Source organism: Liolophura sinensis, chromosome 8, assembly GCF_032854445.1.
Source record: "Liolophura sinensis isolate JHLJ2023 chromosome 8, CUHK_Ljap_v2, whole genome shotgun sequence".
Lineage (NCBI taxonomy): Eukaryota > Metazoa > Mollusca > Polyplacophora > Chitonida > Chitonidae > Liolophura > Liolophura sinensis.
The window spans coordinates 39,691,874-39,715,417 of NC_088302.1; the positions used below are offsets into that span (position 1 = coordinate 39,691,874).

General features: G+C 37.9%; 1 protein-coding gene across 1 annotated transcript; it reads right to left on the bottom strand.

Moving 5' to 3' along the window:
• Positions 1 to 5,288: 5,288 nt before the first annotated feature.
• LOC135473925 (phosphopentomutase-like) lies at positions 5,289 to 23,499 on the bottom strand. The gene is made up of 19 exons (XM_064753867.1): positions 23,337 to 23,499; positions 22,751 to 22,850; positions 21,962 to 22,029; positions 21,476 to 21,564; positions 19,669 to 19,753; positions 18,873 to 18,956; positions 16,965 to 16,988; positions 16,447 to 16,616; positions 16,062 to 16,185; positions 14,863 to 14,928; positions 14,070 to 14,164; positions 13,604 to 13,698; positions 12,988 to 13,070; positions 12,452 to 12,545; positions 11,682 to 11,814; positions 9,910 to 10,012; positions 9,319 to 9,405; positions 8,809 to 8,939; positions 5,289 to 5,602 (listed from the first exon to the last, which is right to left on the bottom strand). Exons 1-19 carry the CDS (start codon positions 23,400 to 23,402, stop codon positions 5,497 to 5,499), a joined length of 1,803 nt encoding a protein of 600 aa, XP_064609937.1. The 5' UTR covers positions 23,403 to 23,499; the 3' UTR covers positions 5,289 to 5,496.
• Between the last annotated feature and the right edge of the window lie 45 nt (positions 23,500 to 23,544).

A 23,544-nucleotide genomic window follows, 5' to 3' on the forward strand; every position in this document is an offset into this window, starting at 1 on the left:
AAAGGCAAAATTCTGTACAACGAATATTACGTCTGCCTCCAACAGAAGACAAAATCTTGCGTGATGGACGATGGCAGACGGCTATAGAACGAATACTATGTTCTATATTGAACAGAAGACAAAATCTTGCCTGATGGACACAGGCAGACAAATAGCATGGTGTACATCAACAGCTGTCAAGCGAAAAGGCCTAGTACGGTCTACCTCCAACGGAAGACATTCTTGCGTTATGTACGATAACAGACGGCTATAAAACGAATACTATACGATCTACCGTCAACAGAAGATCAAAAGTTGTCTTATGGAAGAATACAGAGAGCTGTTCAATGAATTCTACGGTCTACCTTGAACAGAACACAACATATTATCTGATGGACAAGTACAGAATTCATTACAACGAATATTATGTCTACCTTCAACAGAAGACAAAATCTAGCGCAGTGGACGATAACAGACAGCTATGGAACGAATGTTATACGGTACGCGGTGGACGATGACAGACAGCTGTAAAATGAATACTATGAACTACCGTCAACGGAAGATCAAAACTTGTCTGATGGACGAAGATAGCCGCCCAACGAATACCATAGTCTACCTTGAACAGAAAATGGAATGTTAGCTGATGGACACAGACAGAATTCTTGCAACGAATAATACGCCTGCCTCAACAGCAGATAAAATCTAGCCTGAAGCAAAAGAAAAAGACAGATATAGTGTTGACCAACAAATACATCACGTTACTGAGTACGCTATAAAGCTAATGGAAATTCTTGTCTATCTCCCACAGACAACGTTAAACAAAGTGCTCAAAGAAAATCTGCCGAACGATGATAGAAACCTTAGTGCTGACAAATAACTATAACGAATGATGATGGTAGAAAACATATTTTGTTATGGAATGCGCTATAATATAAGCTGACTTCATGAAAATTACAATACCGGTACTTCATATACTTTCTTAGTTCTTTTGCTGTTTGAGTTAAACGTCGTTTTGGGAACTGGCCTTGCGATTGTTGACATGCAACATCGGACCACTTTGGTTGGCGGCTGGTATACGAATGTATGTTTCGACGCAAAGATTCCTCCAACACACTATCGTCTGGAATTGGGTTAAATTGCCTATACGTATAATTACTATGTATACTCCTTGTCTGACAACGCGTGTCCACGGGATCAAGTATATTTGTATTTTTAGCTCATACCGCAATCTGGCAATACCTCTGTAATGTCAACTGGTGGTTTACCTCACGTGAAATCCTCGCTGATACAGTTCTATCTGCATCAAGATCAGAAATTATACAGTATACATATTATAATACACATCCCAGCGGATTACAGTCATTCGTGACTGTGTGGAGAGGTCATATTACTGGAAAAGACACTGGTCAAGAGCATATTGGAAAGGCGTAGTGATGTGAACTGTAAATGTCAATCGTAAGGCCATCCACAATCCACGCTCCACACGACTCATGCATAATATACGTATGAGTATTTATCTGCATCATCCACTTTTCCTCTTTGTGGTGTATTAGGGTACAAAGTCCCTGATATACGCGCCTATTACCTACTTTCGGACGTTACACTTAAGGCTGTTGTATTATACAGAAGAAAAAGATAGTCACGAAAATCTGTGGATTAATCTTTCCTTAAATATTGGCTATACTGGAGACATCTGGCAAAAATTCCATATTTGCTAATCAAATCAAGTTTGCTCCATTTGACAAGAATGGCTCAAATTACTCTCTTTTGGAAAATATAAGATTCGTACCTGTACTATTTATAGTTGTAAAACGATTCTAAATTTTGAAGTTTTAAGACGATTTAAGGTGATATAAATTTTGCAGACTTTAGTAACGATTTTGAACCGTAACGGGGAACAAAAGAGGCCAAAAAGTAATTATTTCGCTTATTTCAAAATAATAGAAAAAAATCAATTAGATTTGTGCTGATCGATGTTTCGCCAAAACACTCCCGAATAAATACTTTAAAGCTGGACATTCCCGAATAAATACTTTAAAGCGGAACACTAAGATGATATTACAGACAATTAATGTACACATACGCCTAACCACGGAGTTGATCAATTTTGCCTTCCGGAATTAAAGATCTGCAGGCAAAATGTTCTTAGAGTACAAGCAGGAAATTTAAGCCATTTGTAGACATACTCTTCTTGAAGCACAGGCAGGAAATTTAAGCCATTTGCAGGCATAATGTGCTTGGAGTACAAGCAGGGAATTTCAGCCATTTGCAGACATAATGTTCTTGATGCACAAACAGGAAATTTCAGCCATCTGCAGGCATAATGTTTTTGGAGCACAACCAGGAAATTTCAGCTACCAAGTAATTACATGTGGTGCCATATAATTTATAAGACAATAGAGACATTCCAGTGATCTCTTGTATAATGTTGAACAACAAGGGCTTTATGTCCGACTCTCCCAAATATTGCTCAATTCCAGCTGGAATGTGGTATCCCCAGAGCAAAGAAAGAGATACATAAAACATAGTTCAAAAGTTTTATTGTAACAGATAATAATAGCTTTAAAAGTAAATTGCCGGTATGTTAAAACAATCAAACAAGATGCAGTAAAAACAGCTGATGTATATATTTTGGTAACTTATATACTTCTTGTGCATGGGACTTTAACATGTAAGACTATATGGTGGCTGACCGGCCCCGATAGCACAGCTGGTACATGCACTCTAAAAACTCTGTCATCATATGACTGAAAAATTGTTAAGTATGACCATAAACCCCAAGCACTCACTACAGGCTTGTAAACAGGAAAAATTTTTGTCACCCAAGAACACTATAGAACTTTCTTGTCTAAAATGTAGACAGAAGCCCACTTAACAATGTTTATTGCATCAAACACAACAATGTCGCACATTTTTCCGTATAACAGGAATGCGCAACACTGAAGTTCACAACTGCATGAATCTTAACAGACTACACAGGCACAAAACTATTTTCATATATTAAGCGTTAACTTTAACAATATACCACAACATAAAGTCATTAGCAAATTTTAATAGAATATCCTGCAAATGCCTTTTGCATATTAAACAGAAGTAAAACATTCAACTAGCACTTGGACTTACAATATCAACAGAGGCAAGAGGAGATTCTCTAACTGATACAGCACATGATAAAAACAAGGTCAAAAGAGTTCTGGCTAATGACGGGCCACTTTCATTTTTATAAAATTTCACAATATCACAGAACAAGAAAACCTGCATCAGTACACGTGTTGTTCCTTCACTCACTGATACTGTTGAGAAAAATGCTTAGCATAAAGCAAAACTCAGAAAACCATGGAATGACCAATAAGCAAAACTCTACAGTATACAACCCTGGTATCACTCATTAAAAGCAGGGAATTTGATAAAAGCTGGTACGTGTAGGTATTTCAGTGTATCTTTGTAAAAGTCAAACATTTTGCTTGATTCTGAGTTATACTTCCACTTGATAGGGCCAACTAGACATTTTTTTACAAAGTTTGATCAATTCCTTTTCATATAAACATCAAAAGACTTTCATGTGCTTCTGAAAATGAAAAATTTTTAAACTTCAGGTGAAATAAAATACAATAATTTACATACTTATTTGATTGATGCCCGGTGGTTAAGTAAATGTCATTGGGAGAAACAGGTTTAGGGGATTAAAGAAATTTAGATCAGCTGTGAAGAAACCTGATCACCTTCCTATATAACACTAATTAAACTTCCTATAGCAAACCTGAGCTGACAATGCCAGAAACCCCCATGTTAGGTCAAAGTGCTAGTCAACCTGGTGTTGGTATATTATAACTGGACGGGCTTGCGGTTATCATATCTGATACCAACTTGATTTGCAGTTTCTAAGAGTCTCATGGAAGGTCCTCCAGCTTGGTTTCAGAAGAAGAAGAAGAGGAAGAGCACAAATTAATTGCTAAGGGTCCCGTTGTTTGAAAGTGTAATAGCTAATACTGGCATTAAGTCATTTTATATATTCCAAATTTTAGCCGAAATCAGCACACACTACAGTTTTCTAATGTCAAAGTATAACAGATTATTTTTATTATTTTTATTTTAATTATTTTTGGGCTGAGTACATAATTGAAAACTTGGCTTGAAATTCAATATGGCAAAAAGTTTTAAAACAGTTTTGAACAACAGGTCATATATTGTGGAAGAAGAGGAGCTCAAATCTTGTCGGCCTGTGATGTCTGTGGCATAGTGTTCCAGATCAGTAAAGCAACACCATTCACATATACATACGCTTATTTCTGAACTGGGGCAATATTGTGAAAAGTAGGTCAATGTAAGTGCCCCACTCCAAACTCCCCCTCCCTCCCCCCCCCCCCACCAAATGTAAATACTCTTAATATTGAGTACATGTGGAAGCTGATGAAATTCAAAGATATATGTAATGACATTCACCCTCACTAAAATCCATGTAATACCAAGAATATATTAATTGTTTGAAATACGAATTATCTCCAATTCAGCATTTTACCCTGACAGAGAATAGTCCCAGTGATAATAGTGTTGGTACCCTTAATGTCCTCTCTTCTCAAGTGAAAACAATAAATGTTTTGTTTGGGTAGGAGGTTCCAATACTTTGGGTATTACTGACAAATGCCTCTAAATACCATTACATGATCATCATTGTATATCCAACAGATTTCCAGCGAGGATGACACGTACACCCAATACACACAATGTATGCCAGTACAGAGTAGCACTTGAGCATTCAAACTTCCTGAATGAGGCAATGTATTTTCAGTTTTATATAGGGAATGATCTCATCCATTCCTTGAAGTATATATACATGTAAATATTTCTTGAATCCCTTCAACACAGAGATACTTGTACATGTTCCATTAATACACATATTACTCTGGCCAGGTGAATCAACGCAATCACATACTTATTGCAAAATCTCTATTAAATATTATAATCGAATGTACTGTAGCACCTTTTATGTAAGCACTCTTTCTTACACCATTGTTGCTGCTGCGGATTAGGCTAAAATTTTACCATGAGTTCATAGATATCAGACGTTTCCACTCAAAAAAGTCCCGTACACGTACTTCAAATCAACTGGCTTGTATTTTAATATTCTGGAAAATTTATTCCACGTATATATGCATGCCACTCTATCGAAATCAACACAAACATGTAAACACACAACAACGAAGCATGATTCTTTTCTCTTTCTGGAATACCATGTTCTGGGTTTCTAAGACTAACAGGGATGACTTGGATTTCAAACTGCTCTGAGTACAAAAAAAAAAAAAAAAAAAAAATCCATCCAAATACATTAGATAATAATAATACTTTGACTGGCCATACAGGAGGTGAACCAAATGACTAACAAGCTGGGCTATGGTACAACTCTGACAAACAATAATTACTGTGGCACTTTCAGATTAACTCAACATGGAAATGTTCGTCATAATACTTTGAGCATAGAGATATGTACCTTCCCACGTAATTTATTACACTTCTCCTTCAACCAGATTGAGGTATCAGGCCGTATTTATCCGGCTGGAAGAAGTGGGTGCGAATGTTGTTAACAACGTCTTTTAACTCTTCCTCAGCCTCATGGCGTTCCAGTCTGCAAATAAAATCAAGTTATTCCATATCATTCCACTTGATTTTACATGGACTACAGTAGAAAAAAGTTGCCAAACAGAATGAAATTTATCATCATCATAAAAAAAAATATAATGAGTCACAAAATAATCAAAATGATCTGTCACACTTTTCAAAGTAGCATTAATGACAAGGTACATAAACATGCTTTGGGTTTTCCCTTGTGCTAACAATTTTTAGGTCATATGACGGCATTAGTGACAATGTTCTTTATAACACTTAAGCTTTTACCAAAAACATATGGACAATGTTCTTAACCTGCTGTGGGATCTACACAATATTCTCAGTTATACTTGACCTTTTACCTCTATTATCAGGGGAAACATCAGCTTACCCTGCTGTGAGATCTACACAATATTCTGTGTTATACTTGACCTTTTACCACTATTATCAGGGGACACATCAGCTTACCCTGCTGTGGGATCTACACAATATTCTGTGTTATACTTGACCTTTTACCACTATGATCAGGGGACACATCAGCTTACTCTGCTGTGGGATCTACACAATATTCTGTGTTATACTTGACCTTTAACGCCTTTCATCAGAGTTCATATCAGCTTACTCTGCTGTGGGATCTACACAATATTCTCTGTTATACTTGACCTTTAACGCCTTTCATCAGAGTTCATATCAGCTTACTCTGCTGTGGGATCTACACAATATTCTGTGTTATACTTGACCTTTTACCACTATGATCAGGGGACACATCAGCTTACCATGCTGTGGGATCTACACAATATTCTGTGTTATACTTGACCTTTTACCACTATGATCAGGGACACATCAGCTTACCCTCCTGTGAGATCTACACAATATTCTCTGTTATACTTGACCTTTTACCACTATGATCAGAGACACATCAGCTTACCATGCTGTGGGATCTACACAATATTCTGTGTTATACTTGACCTTTTACCACTATGATCAGGGACACATCAGCTTACCATGCTGTGAGATCCACACAATATTCTGTGTTATACTTGACCTTTTACCTCTATTATCAGGGGACACATCAGCTTACTCTGCTGTGGGATCTACACAATATTCTGTGTTATACTTGACCTTTTACCACTATGATCAGGGGACACATCAGCTTACCATGCTGTGGGATCTACACAATATTCTGTGTTATACTTGACCTTTTACCACTATGATCAGGGACACATCAGCTTACCCTCCTGTGAGATCTACACAATATTCTCTGTTATACTTGACCTTTTACCACTATGATCAGGGGACACATCAGCTTACCCTGCTGTGAGATCTACACAATATTCTGTGTTATACTTGACCTTTTACCTCTATTATCAGGGGACACATCAGCTTACTCTGCTGTGGGATCTACACAATATTCTGTGTTATTGACCTTTTACCACTATGATCAGGGGACACATCAGCTTACCCTGCTGTGGGATCTACACAATATTCTGTGTTATACTTGACCTTTTACCACTATGATCAGGGGACACATCAGCTTACCCTGCTGTGGGATCTACACAATATTCTCTGTTATACTTGACCTTTTACCACTATGATCAGGGGACACATCAGCTTACCCTGCTGTGGGATCTACACAATATTCTGTGTTATACTTGACCTTTTACCTCTATTATCAGGGGACACATCAGCTTACCCTGCTGTGGGATCTACACAATATTCTGTGTTATACTTGACCTTTTACCACTATGATCAGGGGACACATCAGCTTACCCTGCTGTGGGATCTACACAATATTCTGTGTTATACTTGACCTTTTACCACTATGATCAGAGACACATCAGCTTACCATGCTGTGGGATCTACACAATATTCTGTGTTATACTTGACCTTTAACGCCTTTCATCAGAGTTCATATCAGCTTACTCTGCTGTGGGATCTACACAATATTCTCTGTTATACTTGACCTTTAACGCCTTTCATCAGAGTTCATATCAGCTTACTCTGCTGTGGGATCTACACAATATTCTGTGTTATACTTGACCTTTACCACTATGATCAGGGGACACATCAGCTTACCCTGCTGTGGGATCTACACAATATTCTGTGTTATACTTGACCTTTACCACTATGATCAGGGGACACATCAGCTTACCCTGCTGTGGGATCTACACAATATTCTGTGTTATACTTGACCTTTTACCACTATGATCAGGGGACACATCAGCTTACCATGCTGTGGGATCTACACAATATTCTGTGTTATACTTGACCTTTTACCACTATGATCAGGGGACACATCAGCTTACCCTCCTGTGAGATCTACACAATATTCTCTGTTATACTTGACCTTTTACCACTATGACCAGGGGACACATCAGCTTACCCTGCTGTGGGATCTACACAATATTCTGTGTTATACTTGACCTTTTACCACTATGATCAGAGACACATCAGCTTACCATGCTATGGGATCTACACAATATTCTGTGTTATACTTGACCTTTAACGCCTTTCATCAGAGTTCATATCAGCTTACTCTGCTGTGGGATCTACACAATATTCTCTGTTATACTTGACCTTTAACGCCTTTCATCAGAGTTCATATCAGCTTACTCTGCTGTGGGATCTACACAATATTCTGTGTTATACTTGACCTTTTACCACTATGATCAGGGGACACATCAGCTTACCATGCTGTGGGATCTACACAATATTCTGTGTTATACTTGACCTTTTACCACTATGATCAGGGACACATCAGCTTACCCTCCTGTGAGATCTACACAATATTCTCTGTTATACTTGACCTTTTACCACTATGATCAGAGACACATCAGCTTACCCTGCTGTGGGATCTACACAATATTCTGTGTTATACTTGACCTTTACCACTATGATCAGGGGACACATCAGCTTACCATGCTGTGGGATCTACACAATATTCTGTGTTATACTTGACCTTTTACCACTATGATCAGGGGACACATCAGCTTACCATACTGTGGGATCTACACGATATTCTGTGTTATACTTGACCTTTTACCACTATGATCAGGGACACATCAGCTTACCCTGCTGTGGGATCTACACAATATTCTGTGTTATACTTGACCTTTTACCACTATGATCAGGGGACACATCAGCTTACCCTGCTGTGGGATCTACACAATATTCTGTGTTATACTTGACCTTTTACCACTATGATCAAGGGACACATCAGCTTACCCTGCTGTGGGATCTACACAATACTCCGTGTAATATTTGATCTTGGGCTCAGTACCACTGGTTCTCAGTGTGGCCACACAACCATTCTTAAAAGTGAACGTGATCATCTGACTTGAACTCACAGGTAATCTCTTGAAAATAAAATGAAAACATTATCATTGAGCATTATATATAGATAATGCTGTGTTAGAATCTGATAACAGCAAGTGACAGATGATTGTGAAGCTACAGTGACTCTGGAATGAGCCATTTACTTCTGTTGGAGCTGAACTTGGAACTGTCACATTACAGAAAAAATTGTTGGCAAAGTGAGGCAAACCAGATCAGCAAAAACCATGTGGTGTCTGATAATGTGCACTATATATGTGCAGCAGGTATATGTAATGATGTATGTTCACTTGACGTAATAAAAAAAGCGTTATAACTGAGAATAAAAAAAACTGTTGAGAAAGATTGAGAAAAAGAGCCAATTCTTTGTGTAAAAGTGCATAACAGTGAAGTTAAACTTACTGGCTTGCAGTCTGAAAAGCTGTTGTCATAACCTGTTGTCAAGTCTCTCACATACTTGATCTCATAAGGGCCACAAGATGATGGATACTGGAAATACAATTCCATACAGAATTACATGTACTAGTAACATCAACAGATCATTTAAATTTTTTTTTTCAAAAACAATATATCATTGCATGAGAATTGTGTATTAAAATGTTCCTGCCTCTGCAGTGCAGAATTAGACATGAAGGTAAAAACCTTGTTGCCCGAGTCTGACAAGTGGAATCATGAAAGTTAGAAATGTCGACAAATTCATTTCAAATTTTCACTTTCAGTCTAGTTAAATCTGGTAATTACCTCCTGTTTTTAGGAATGCAAGCATTTGAAAGTATGTGTGAAAAATATAACTATCACAAAGCTGGGAGCGAAAATACAAATTTATTGAAAAAGTTTAAAATTCCATGAATTTAATTTTTTGAATGTCTTGGCATGAATGGCATTTATCTGCCTTGGCAACTGAACTTTTCATATGTACATGTATAATTAATATATATCAACACAATATGAATGATGTTGAAATCTCGAATGACAGTGAAACAGATAAATTACCTCTTTAGAGTCTTTGTAGTTGCGAAGATTGTCAAACAGCTGCTTTATTGTCTCTTGCTCGTGGCAAATAAAGTAGGAGTTACTCGACAAATGGAAACCGTACCTGATGGAAGAATAAAAACATGTTATTCATGAATATAACTCAACATTATTTGAAGAGTGGGGCCTCCATGGATGAAGTGGTTAGCACGCCAGAGCCGCGCAATGACCCAGGAGCCTCTCACCAAAGCAGTCGCAGCTCCTGTTGGCTTCCTCTCGGCCCGTACGTGGGAAGGTTTGGCAGCAACCCGCAGATCGTCGTGAGTTTCCCCCGGGCTGTGCCCGATTTCCTTCCGCCATAATTCTGTGGTATAAGTGAAATATTCTTGAGTACGGCATAAAACACCAATAAAATAAATAAATAAATATTTCAAGAGGTAAGGCAAACAGAAAATTACATGTACCTGCTGCAAAGGGAATCAGACAGCTATATGCTGTACAAGCAATCAGCCAGTTCTCTGTTCTAAGGGCAATCAAACAGCTATGTGTTTTACAGGCAATCAAACAGCTATGTGCTGTACAGGCAATCAGACAGGTATATGCTGTACAAGCAATCAGCCAGTTCTCTGTTCTAAGGGCAATCAAACAGCTATGTGCTTTACAGGCAATCAAACAGCTATGTGCTGTACAGGCAATCAGACAGCTATGTGCTGTACTAGCAATCAGACAGCTATGTGCTGTACAGGCACCAGACAGTTCTCTGTTGTAATGTAATCAGACAGCTATGTGCTGTACAGGCAATCAGACAGCTATGTGCTGTACATGCAATCAGCCCGTTTCCTGTTGTAAGGGCAATCAGACAGCTATGTGCTGTACAAGTAAACAGCCAGTCTCTACTGTAAAGGCAATCAAACAGCTATGTGCTGTACAGGCAATCAGGCAGCTCTCTCTTGTCGGGGCAATCAGACAACTATGTGCTGTACACGCAAACAACCAGGTCTCTATTGTAAAGGCAATCAGACAGGTGTGTGCTGTACAGGCAATCCGCCAGGTCTATGTTGTAAGGGCAATCAGACAGCTACATGTATGCACTGTACAATAAATAAGCCATGTCTCTGTTGTAAGGGCAATCAGGTAGCTATGTGACATACAGGCAATCAGCCAATTCTCCATTGTAAAGGTAATCACATAGCTATGCACCATCTCCTTTGTAAGGGCAATCAGACACCTATGTGCTGTACAGGCTACAGCCAGTTCTCTGTTGTAACGGCAATCAGACAGCTATGTGCTGTACAAGCAAACAGCCAGGCCTCTATTATAAAGGCAATCAGACAGCTATGTGCCGTACAGGCAATCAGCCAGCTACGTGCTGTACAGGCCATCAGCCAGTTCTCTGTTGTAAGGGCAATCAGACAGCTATGTGCTGTACAGGCAATCAGGCAGTTCTCTCTTGTCAAGACAATCAGACGGCTATGTGCTATACATGCATTCAGACAATTCTCTGTTGTAAAGGCAATCAGACACCTCTCTGCTGTAAATCATGAATATCTAGCCAGTTCCTTGAAAGGTTCAACATGTGATGTACATGTACAGATTTACTCGCCACCCTGTTGTTTCTTTACCAACTTAAACTGAACAAATGACCCTCATGAAACGCGCAGACTGCTCCCTGACCAAGGCCGGATTTGAACCCCATCCCTGTGTGTCGTGGATGGTAGTCACATACATATTCCTTACCACTGAACCTCCTATGCCTATGAAATCAAGATGCTGTGGATAAGCTTACCACTTACTTCTGATAGACATTGTCTAGTTGTTTGGTGAGAGTTATCTTCTCTTTAGCATAGAGATACGAGGCCATTTCAGCCATAGCACACAATGCGCTCACTCCGTCTTTGTCCAGGACCTTTGTACCACACATAAAACCTGAAATATCAAATAGCACAGGTATGACCAGGTGGACCTTTTTTCAAAAGCAGAAATGAAAAGAATGATTTGGTCTAAATTTGAACACTGTTCAAATATGAAACAACAAAGGAAAAAAAATCGTTAGAAAGTGCAAAACCATCTCCCTCAGATGAAACCATATAAATAACAGCATTTTGCGTACCAAAATTTGCACTTTTTCAGAATAGAATTCAGTCACTTATATTTATTTAAGTTCTGAATGGGTTTTATGGAGTATATTGGGAGGTTTTGGTCTGATGAAATCATAACTTTTTTCTTGCCAGAACCAAGCACTTCGGTTTATCCTAGAAAATCACCCTCTATTGTATGTGACGGTGAAGGTAACATGTATGGTGTGGAAGTACATGTATTCTGTTAACACATGTAGGTGGTCTTTAGATCTAATACTATTTGTATGGTCAGTGTAGATTAGTATTAAATTCAAATACTTGATTTCCTCTGATGAAGAACAAATATATATATATATATATATATAAATAGATAGATAGATAGATAGATAGATAGATATAGAAATAAATGGAAAGATATTCACATGTTGTAAGGTTCCTAACTATCCATCTGATTATGAATACTTAAAGAAAACAAAAATTCTCACCAATAGCTTCCTCGAAGGCGAACAAAACAGTTTTCTTTGACTCTTCTAACTCATCTGCCCTGTTTCCCATCCATTTAAAACCTGTCAGCGTTTCCTGAATAAAGAAAGGATTTCATTTTTATTTCAGATTTATGGTGAATCCAAGATTTTGTACCCTTGATATAATGGCGTGACTAAATTACTAAAGAATCACCTGTTACCTGTTGAGCTAGTGTAGTGTGATTGGAAGTATCAGGAAAATTGCTTTAGTATTGCACTTGGCCATTTAAAACAAAAGTCTGGCTAAAAATGAACTGAAATTATGCCGGGTGTAGTATCTACTGTATTAATATGTTTTAAGTGTTTTATGCTTACAGACTCTTCCCATCTTAAAATGATTCAGATGAAATGCTTAAGTAAACATTTAGGATTTGGCAAAATACTACCTGATGCAAAACACAACAGCCTTTTCTTTAAGTATTCATAATCAGACTTGAGTGAACAGTGTACATGGTTAAATCAACAGGGACGAACTCCTTCAAACTTGAACAGCTTACTTCAAAGTTGAAGCCTTCCTTTTTGGCTATTGCCCCTAATATCTTGGAAGAGACAGTGCTCGCCAACATGTACACATCAGAACCTGTAAAAAGATGCAAAGATATACATGTACAATGTAAAGAATGAATGAATATCGAAATACAGCTGTCTTCCAGATCCTACACTAGCACAATCTTGATGAAAATTCACCGGAGTTGTTTCTACCCAAATCTGAAATAACAAAAACTGGCAACAAATTGTGCTGGGTTTGCAGATTATTTACTTGGCAACAGTCCAAGCTGGGTTTGCACATCATTTTACCTATTTATTTCATAACTCGATCTACACTTAGAATATTTTAGAAGTGGAGGAAATTTGAGTACAAATTTGCACACAACAGGGTTGAATAGTGAATGCGTGGGAATCAGTGAAAAGTCTAGGACTTGAACTCGCATAGACAAGTTTCTTAACAACCCAGCCATAAAACATTCCCCAGTTTGCGTGTTATATTCCTTGGAAAGTAGGGTTACATGGAAAAAGCAGATGTGCCTGAAATATTGACAAACAGTTACAGAAAATTTTTTAAGAGACTTGATAAAGCAAATGCACCACAAAGGTACACACTACACACAATACCTGTTGTATTGGGATTCTTGTGTTTGAATGAAAACCAGGCCCACCAACCAAACAAGGCTCCAAGCTCATTGCCAGTGAAGATTTTCCACTCCCCACTAAAAAGTAAAAACAGTATACATACGAATAAACAAGAAATATACAATATTTCATCACACACAATCATATTTCAACAAATTTAAAATTTACTCCTATTGTCTTGAAACATGGGTAAGCTTTGGTTTGTCCTTTCATACCTCTCTTTTAATACAAAATGCCAAAACATTAACTGTCATCATTCTGCTTTGCATAAGGAATGAATGAATGATTATGGCTTAATAATGCATTGGTAATATTTCACCTAAGCTTTGCGCAGGGTTTCCTTTCTCTGTAAAAGCTTCTGAGTAAAACACTAATCAAATAAATAATAAAAACCTCTGACACAGAACAGGAATGGTTCTCCCTTTTATCACAACATAATGGTTCATACTTGACTTTCTCAGCCACAGCAAGTCTGTCGGCATCTGGGTCGTTAGCAAGTATAACAGGGCTGCCTGCTTCATCAGCTGTTTTCATCGCCAGTAACTATAACAACAAAGAAAACTTGTGTATTTAACTCGCAGTCCCACAGTTTCATTCACCACAGAAAAACAGTTCACACATATCTATTTTTCAAACAATTCTTCACTGCACTTATTGATGTGAAAAAAACAAAAAAGCAAAAAATAGATCTGAACTATTTAAAGAGCCCGGGGAAAGCCCACAGCTATCTGCAGGTTGTTGCCAGACCTTCCCACGTATGGCCGGAGAGGAAGCCAGCATTTGCTGGACTTGAACTCATAGCAACCGCATTGGTGAGAGGCTCCTGGGTCATTACGCTGCGCTAGTGCGCTAACCAACTGAGCCACGGAGGCCCGCATAAAGTTTTGAAAATGTAATTTTTGTTGTCCTGGGCTCTGCCCAGTTACCTCCCATAGTAATACTGGCCGTCGTCGTATAAGGGAAATATTCTTAAGTACAGCGTAAAACGCAAATCAAATAAATAAATAAATACATAATTTTTATGTTTTAATGCTGTATTTTAGAACTTAATTGTGAATACACACAAAATGTTACAATATATGTTAGAACAAATGCGTCACTGTTATACAGTGATGAGACTAAATCTAGAACATTTTCCAGAAACTTTTTGGATCAAAAGATTATAAATTATAAATTTCACATTTACATGTTGACTTTATTAGCCAGAAATCTGGCTGATGAATTGAAAAGCAGACACTAACCAGAGCTCCTTTACCCTCCTCTGGGTTGGGATACTTCACTGTGGGAAATTCAGGGTCCGGTTCCACCTGGGTGTGAAGAGAGAAAACAATCAATCAATCGCAAAAGTTTTGTTATATTCACAAAGACATACATGTACACCTCTAGCTCTTTACGTCCATACTAGCTTCATTACAGTATGTGATTCAACATAACATAAATGAAACACAGGGGGCCTCCATGGTTTGGTTGGTTAGCATGCTAGCGCAGCGTAATGACCTCTCCCCAATGCGGTCGCTCTGTGAGTTCAAGTCTAGCACATGTTGGCTTCCTGTCCAGCCGTACGTGGGAAGGTCTGTCAGCAGCCTGCAGATGGTCGTGGGTTTCCCCTGGGCGCTGCCTGGTTCCCACCCACCACAATGTTGGCTGCCGTTGTATGAGTGAAATATTCTTGGGTATGGTGTAAAACATTAATCAAATAAATAAATAAATATATGAAACATGAAAATAAATTTGTCATCAAGTTGTTTTTGCAGACGTCTGTAAATACTTTACATCATCTTAAAAGATTCTGAAAGTTATGATATTGTGTTAATCGGTTTACAATTAATAACCCTCTTACCTATGCCACACTTTTTCTATCAATGGCAAATGATCTTCATAAAAGTTATAAGTTACAATATGCTAAGCAGATATGACTTGTAATGAGGGAATGGCGTTCATAAATTCTACATTTCTCAATTCAGCTGATATGTGAGTATTTCGCCAAAGTAAAACAAAAAAACTGACATGGATGGTCAAGGTAATTATCTCTCTTAGAGCTTGTACCGATTCATTTCCTGCGAAGCACGTTGCTTAAACTCTGCTCAGAGGCCAGTGAGGGATGGGTTGAGATTTCTGGCCCTTATCAACAGGAGGATTTGAACAATTGGCCAGCACAGATAATCTTTACAGTAAGTGCAGAAAATACCACTCAGAACTACTGTTTTTCACCTAAAGTTTAGCATTTTCAAGTGATGCAATTTGTTTGATTCTGATAGACACATTTACCTTATCGGGCTACTTACATGTAATAGGTTTTTGTGAAGACTGATTAATTTCTTACGAGAAAATCGTCTGACAGTGTTGGCATGAAAAGTATCATTTTAAAACTTTATGTGCTTCTGAAAGAACATTTTTACATGCTAAACTTTAGGTGAAATACTGAATTCAGTTTCATTACCTGTTCTTTCACAGGTACAGGCTCAGAGAAGCTGAATGCTTTCATCGCCACTTTGACGTATTCGTATCCCACACCGTGCATGGCTGTGTAGGTGAATTTGATTGGGCAGTCACTCCCCGAAGAGCTGTGAAATAGATAAACCAAGTAATCAAAGGAGTTTGAAATGCCTGAAATGAACATAAGTCTGCCATTATATTATACGTACACTGAACCAAAAAAGTAAGTCACATGCAAATAAAAATATTTTAAAAATTCCATTGTTTCAAAAGCCAACAATATGGAATTCAACACTGAGGCTATGGCCCTAACGAATAATTCACTCTGAGTAACAACGTTGTAGAAGCTCTACAGGTTAGACATGCGCAATTCAGGCAATGATTTATACCTAAAGCAAATGAGCTCTTTGACATCTTTGTTGTAAGAAACGAGGGTCTCTTGGAGAGGATCAGATCTGAGAGGAGAGGTATCCACAATGTCAGTATTCCAGGATGACGCCCAGGGCTCCAGGTTGGCTAGGATTTGATCAGAGATATGCTGGTCTACAGGGGAGATAATCTGGAACAATATGCATTAGCAGGTTTTTCAGACTTCGAGGTTTGTCACTAATTCAACAAGCACTTTTAATTCATGTATAAAAATGTAAAAACTAAATTTTTATTTAACTTGACATTTTTAAATCTTAATTCTGACTTTTTAATCTCATAATCAAATTTCATAATGTTAAATTAAAATGTAAATTTCATTTTAAATTTTGGTATGATTTTGAATTTTGTCTTAATTTAATTTTAGCGTTAATTTTTATTTCGCTTTCAATGTTCACAATCAACCTTCTTTAGCTATCTGTTACAGTACATATGTATGATGTTCCGTCAATTTTAGTTGCTAAAATGACCACCAGCATACCTGTGCGCCATTTCTCCCATACACCTGAAATGGAAAACACAAAAATTAGTTTAGGCCATGGAAAAAGTAGCAAAATACTTATCAACAAAATCGACAAAATAACAGATTGAAAGAACCTACATTCGGCAAATACCAAATATGACTGGTACATGATCCAACAGTTTTAGAAATATGTCCAAGTTTCAACCTGAATCCAAAGATATTGAAAAAAAAAAGCATAAACCAGTTCTTTTAAACTTGGGATCTTGAATTATACACCAAGATTGTTTCTTTGAGTTGGGCATAGATACTTGAATTATAATTTCAATATACATGACTCGAGATCCATTTTTTTTCAGTAAAAAAAATCTCTGTATCCCAATATCTGAAAGCAGCTTTTAGCTCATAGATCATTAAACTGTTATGTGTAAACATGTGTATATGACTGCCAACGCGTGTGTGACAAAATCGTGATTGTGTTGTGTTGTGGGAGGAAGTCGGCTGAATGCTTGCAAATCAGTATAGTATCACTGTGTAAGCCTGTAAATAAATAAATAAATATGTTTGACTAGAAAACACCATTTCTAAGTAATTGTTGGCTGTGAGAAGCGGCGTTGGGTAGTAGCACATGTTGTTCATTCGTTGTTGTTGTTCATTCATGGTGCAGTCGTGGTGCCCATTAAGGTGCCACGGTGTGCTCTTGTAGGGCTATTGACAGTCAAAAAAGCAAAAAATATACAGCTGTCTAAAATAAATAGCGTATCCCTTTGGCACCAGGTTTGATTCATTTTTAAAATATCGGAAGGCAGTTGTATGTGGGCTAAAACAGTTCTTGCAACAACCAGAGAATTTATGGAAGATATTAAGAGCTGTAATTGCAAACGATAAGGTGTGCAGATCTATAAATATGTGGCAAAGTTATCCACATGTAATCATTCAGTTTGTTGCTCGTACCCACCGCCGATTTGCTCATGTCCGTATACAAGTGATTGCATGAACATTTTTCAGGTCAATTTTGTGGGATAAAGACGTAAGTATAAATAAACAGGAGACTTTTTCATGTACCATATGGAACTCTGATAAAGAATAATTTCACCTTGACATATCACCTTCATTGAGAACTTTGATCACCTCTGCAGGTATCTGAATGTGAAACTCCATGCAGTAATGAGCTAATTTTCTAGTCAAACAATTTGAAATGATTCCGTTTGGTTCGGGTTGCATGATTCCATGCCGCATTTAGACCCACCTATACATAATTCTATGTAAAATTCGAGATAAGCCTATATTGGTGTTTTCTTCACTTATTGATTTTAGACCTATATTACAACACAGGCAGCTACATATAGCTACACGCACACAATTTGCCTTGGGTGTTTAATTGAATTTGTCCCATATACATATATAGAAGTGAATTATTATCACCGGTTTGTCAGCATGCATAAATTTGGCCTACATCATGTATTTCCCCTAACCCATTATGTTTACATGTTTGCGTTTTCCCATAGTTGGACAACCCCTTTTGGAACCTCAACTCATAAAGTCCCTGGATTGCTATAGTATCTATACTTGATGAAAGGATAAGGGGCGTCGCCACCTGTTTAGGTGTAGTTCAACTTGGAACAGTGACACCACCATACCACAAGCTACACATATGCACAAGACAACTGATGATACATCAGAAATGAAGAGAATATGTTTGAGCAATCAATTCTTCAGTATCTTAAGGCAGTAAGCCGACTGCTGTTTGAAACAACAACAACAACATGACAAACATACCACACGGGTATTATTTATTTATTAATTTGACTGGCGTTTTACGCCGTACTCCAGAATATTTCACTTATAAAACGACAGCCAGCATTTTGGTGGAAGGAAACCGGGGACATATATTCTTATATCTATAATATTTTTATTACACAGATATACCTTGTAACCATTGTCCTCTTTAGGGTTGTGTGATGCTGTCACCATCACTCCACATACACCCTGGAATTTCCTAACTCCATAAGCCTGCAGAGAGACAAACAGAGAGATATAGAAATCTTACAGCTAAAAACTGTGTATTCTGTATTGTATTCATTATGTTAGGTAGGGTAAGTCTCTAAAGTAAACACAACAACTCACACTGTATACACATTTGTGATAGAATCAAATTAAAACAATGTGACCCATGTGGATTAAGGGAGATCACTCCATCTGACAAGCACTAGGATTAAGCTACCATTGCTTCTTACTTACATCAAGTCACAATGAACGAACATAACTTATTTGTTTGTTTATTTAATTCTTTTTGTTTCTGAAGATAATAATCAAATACAGCATTTATATGTAATTTTTCTTGCTTCTTGGAATGTAGAAAACTGGGCCCAGTTATCATACATTTGTCGTTCGATATTTTGTGTGTCACTACCACCATATCATTGTCCTATATGTGTGATTTTTGTACACGTACGACACCTTTGTGAAACAGGTCCCAGGGTCCAAGATGATATGGATTTGTGAGATGGATTTGTGAGATAAATAGTGAAATATGAGCGACAAACACCATCTTTCTTATGCTTGAAGCACTTATTAGCAGAGAACAGTGCACTAAACATTGTTGTAGTTCTCAGTCCTTTGGCTTAGTGGCTCACATGACCGAAATCCTTACAACATCGAACTAGAACGAGAATGTCCTTATAGCACTAGCTGCGCATTTATAATGACGTCGGTAAAACCTTACCACATATGGTGTGGGACAGAGGTTTGAGAACAGGTACACCTTCACTCCAGCATGCATAAATATTGCTGCTGTCAACCAGGCAAATCTGGAAACAAAAACCACAAAGAAAACATAACCTTTAAGTCTGACACAACAATATTTAACATTCAGGTATCAAAGTGCATATCTGACCTCAATTCAAATGTGCTTCTGCAAAAAATGGCGAGAATTTTTAACATGAATACAGCTTTACCTTCTGCTGCTATGTCATCAACAAGAATACAGCTTTATGTTCTGCTGTTGTGTCATCAACAAGAATACAGCTTTATCTTCTGCTGTTGTCATCAACAAGAATACAGTTTTACCTTCTGCTATTGTGTCATCAACAAGAATACAGTTTTACCTTCTGCTGTTGTGTCATCAACAAGAATACAGCTTTACCTCCTGCTGTTGTGTCATTAACAAGAATACAGTTTTACCTTCTGCTGTTGTGTCATCAACAAGAATACAGCTTTACCTTCTGCTATTGTGTCATCAACAAGAATACAGCTTTACCTTCTGCTGTTGTGTCATCAACAAGAATACAGTTTTACCTTCTGCTGTTGTCATCAACAATACAGCTTTACCTTCTGCTGTTGTCATCAACAAGAATACAGTTTTACCTTCTGCTGATGTGTCATCAACAAGAATACAGCTTTACCTTCTGCTGATGTGTCATCAACAAGAATACAGCTTTATCTTCTGCTATTGTGTCATCAACAAGAACACAGCTATACCTTCTGCTATTGTGTCATCAACAAGAAAACAGCTTTACCTTCTGCTAATGTGTCATCAACAAGAATACAGCTTTACCTTCTGTTATTATGTCATTAACAAGAATACAGTTTTACCTTCTGCTGTTGTGTCATCAACAAGAATACAGCTTTACCTTCTGCTGTTGTCGTCAACAAGAATACAGTTTTACCTTCTGCTGTTGTGTCATCAACAAGAATACAGCTTTACCTTCTGCTGTTGTGTCATCAACAAGAATACAGCTTTATCTTCTGCTATTGTGTCATCAACAAGAATACAGCTTTACCTTCTGCTGTTGTCATCAACAAAAATACAGTTTTACCTTCTGCTGTTGTGTCATCAACAAGAATACAGCTTTATCTTCTGCTATTGTGTCATCAACAAGAATACAGCTTTACCTTCTGCTATTGTGTCATCAACAAGAATACAGCTTCACCTTCTGCTGTTGTGTCATCAACAAGAATACAGTTTTACCTTCTGCTGTTGTCATCAACAAGAATACAGCTTTATCTTCTGCTGTTGTGTCATCAACAAGAATACAGTTTTACCTTCTGCTGTTGTGTCATCAACAAGAATACAGTTTTACCTTCTGCTGTTGTGTCATCAACAAGAATACAGCTTTACCTTCTGCTGTTGTCATCAACAAGAATACAGTTTTACCTTCTGCTGTTGTGTCATCAACAAGAATACAGTTTTACCTTCTGCTATTGTCTCATCAACAAGAATACAGCTATACCTTCTGCTATTGTGTCATCAACAAGAATACAGCTTTACCTTCTGCTGTTGTCATCAACAAGAATACAGCTTTTCCTTCTGCTGTTGTATCATCAACAAGAATACAGCTTTACCTTCTGCTATTGTGCCATCAACAAGAATACAGCTTTACCTTCTGCTGTTGTCATCAACAAGAATACAATTTAACTTTCTGCTGTTGTGTCATCAACAAGAATACAGCTTTACCTTCTGCTATTGTGTCATCAACAAGAATACAGCTTTATCTTCTGCTGTTGTGTCATCAACAAGAGTACAGCTTTACCTTCTGCTGTTGTGTCTGCCATCAAAGCCAACGACCACCCCACGTTCTTTTAGGTCTGAGCAAGCTGACTCTAGGTATTTCAACAATCCCTGAGGATGAAGACATCAAACAGAAATTGAAAAAATATCCTCACCCATCACAACATATATTTATTATCTATTTATCTGATTGTTGCTGGAAGCTGTGCTCATGAATATTTTACTTATGCGACAGTGGCCAGCATTATGGTGCAGGGGCCAACACATGACACAATTCACACGTATGACAGGACAGAAAGCCAGAATAAGCTGGATCTCAATTTATGAGCAGATAGTTAATTCATGATTTGCCAGGATCTGAGAAGACATTTAACTGCATTATGCTTGACAGAAAATTCCAGAAATTTCATACTTCTTAACTGAACCTTGAGGGTAATATGAACCAAAACTTATTGGTGTGTCTCTCAGAGAATCATCAATGAACACTGTAAATTCTTGACTTCAATACCTGGGTGGTCTGTATAATGGTTAGGTCATTCATCATGGAAAAACCGGTACCCATTCGAGCCCTCAAACCTGAGAACAGAGGAAAAACTTTGGCATGCACCATAACTTGGGCTTGTCATTTGCTACGACCATGGAAATATTAAAACATAAAAACAAAATAAAAAATCCTTGAGTTTACATAGTTTACTTATTTGACAGTTTTTTTAATGCTATATTGAAGACTTTTTTTGACTGATGACATCCAGTTTCATGGGAGAAGCAACATTTGGCAAGTTATAAACCATCCCACAGCTGATGTACAGACATGCACAACATACTGGAGAAAGATGTGGTCTTCAGGTGTCGATCCACCGCTTATTGCCACCCAGGCCTTATGAACTGTGAGAGTGGGTTGAATCTGCACACTGTTTGAGCGTGTCCTGGTTGACAAACCACATCTCTTGCTGGTCCGATTGAAACCATCTTAACCAACTGGTCAAGGTCCGCTCCCAAGCACATCATTTAATCAGGGTGGTTAGTGTGCCAGTGCGACGCAATGACCATGAGCCTCTCACCAATGCGGTCGATGTGAATTCAAGTCCATCTCATGCTGGCTTCCTCTCCAGCTGTACAAGGAAAGGTCTGCCAGCAATCTGCAGATGGTTGTGGGTTTCCCACGGGCTATGTCTGGTTTACTGATGCTGATGTATAAGTGAAATATTCTGGGGTACAGCATAAAACACCAATCAATGAAATCATCAATTAATAACAATTCTCAAGAAAGATTTCAGTTTGACCTGCTCTTCTGTACCTGCTGTTCCAAACTCCATTCTTGCTGATAACCTTTTCTTTAGCTCTTCTTTATTCCCTGATGCTTTCAAGTTAGATATTTCCTCTCTACTTTTTTCATTCTGTAACGAGAAAATTCAAGAATCAGTCAAAAGTACTATCGTAATATGAGTAACAAGCAACATGTAAAGTTGCATTACAATCATATTTTAATACCTCAAGATCACTGATGCCAGACATATGTCAACACGTTTGAGTTGGTAACGCTAGTCATATATGTAGCTTTTCTGATATGGACTTAAAATAATAATTCTGATATTTTCTGACAGGAAATTGACCAAAGTCCGCCTTGAAGGTGGATGGCATCAAGATCAAGCACAGTGTCAGTTCAAAGAAGCTAAACTTTATGCCTTGTTAATTATGACAAGAGAACACAGTATCCTTTCATTTTATGTCTGAAGTGTCAGGTTCTTTTCTACCATATCCATTCAACTTGACAAACTGACTACAAGACACAATGTCAGGAAAATAAAATTGGGAAATCGTTGGTTATCATGTTTTGTTGTTGTTGTTATAGGTGGCGATGCCGTCCCTCGATCTCAACTCACTTTATCCCAGTCCAGCCAATTTTTGACTTTGCTTTCAAGGTCTTTATCTTCTTGAGGGGATCCCATTTTTCTTCTAAATGAGCCACACGTGTGTCTGTTGACTGAAGAGCGACTATCGTCTTTCTGGTGTGTCACCTCTCCGTCAACGTGCAGACGTCTGCGGTTTGTGACAACGTGAATGTGATGTCCCTGGGCTTGCCAGTCGTAA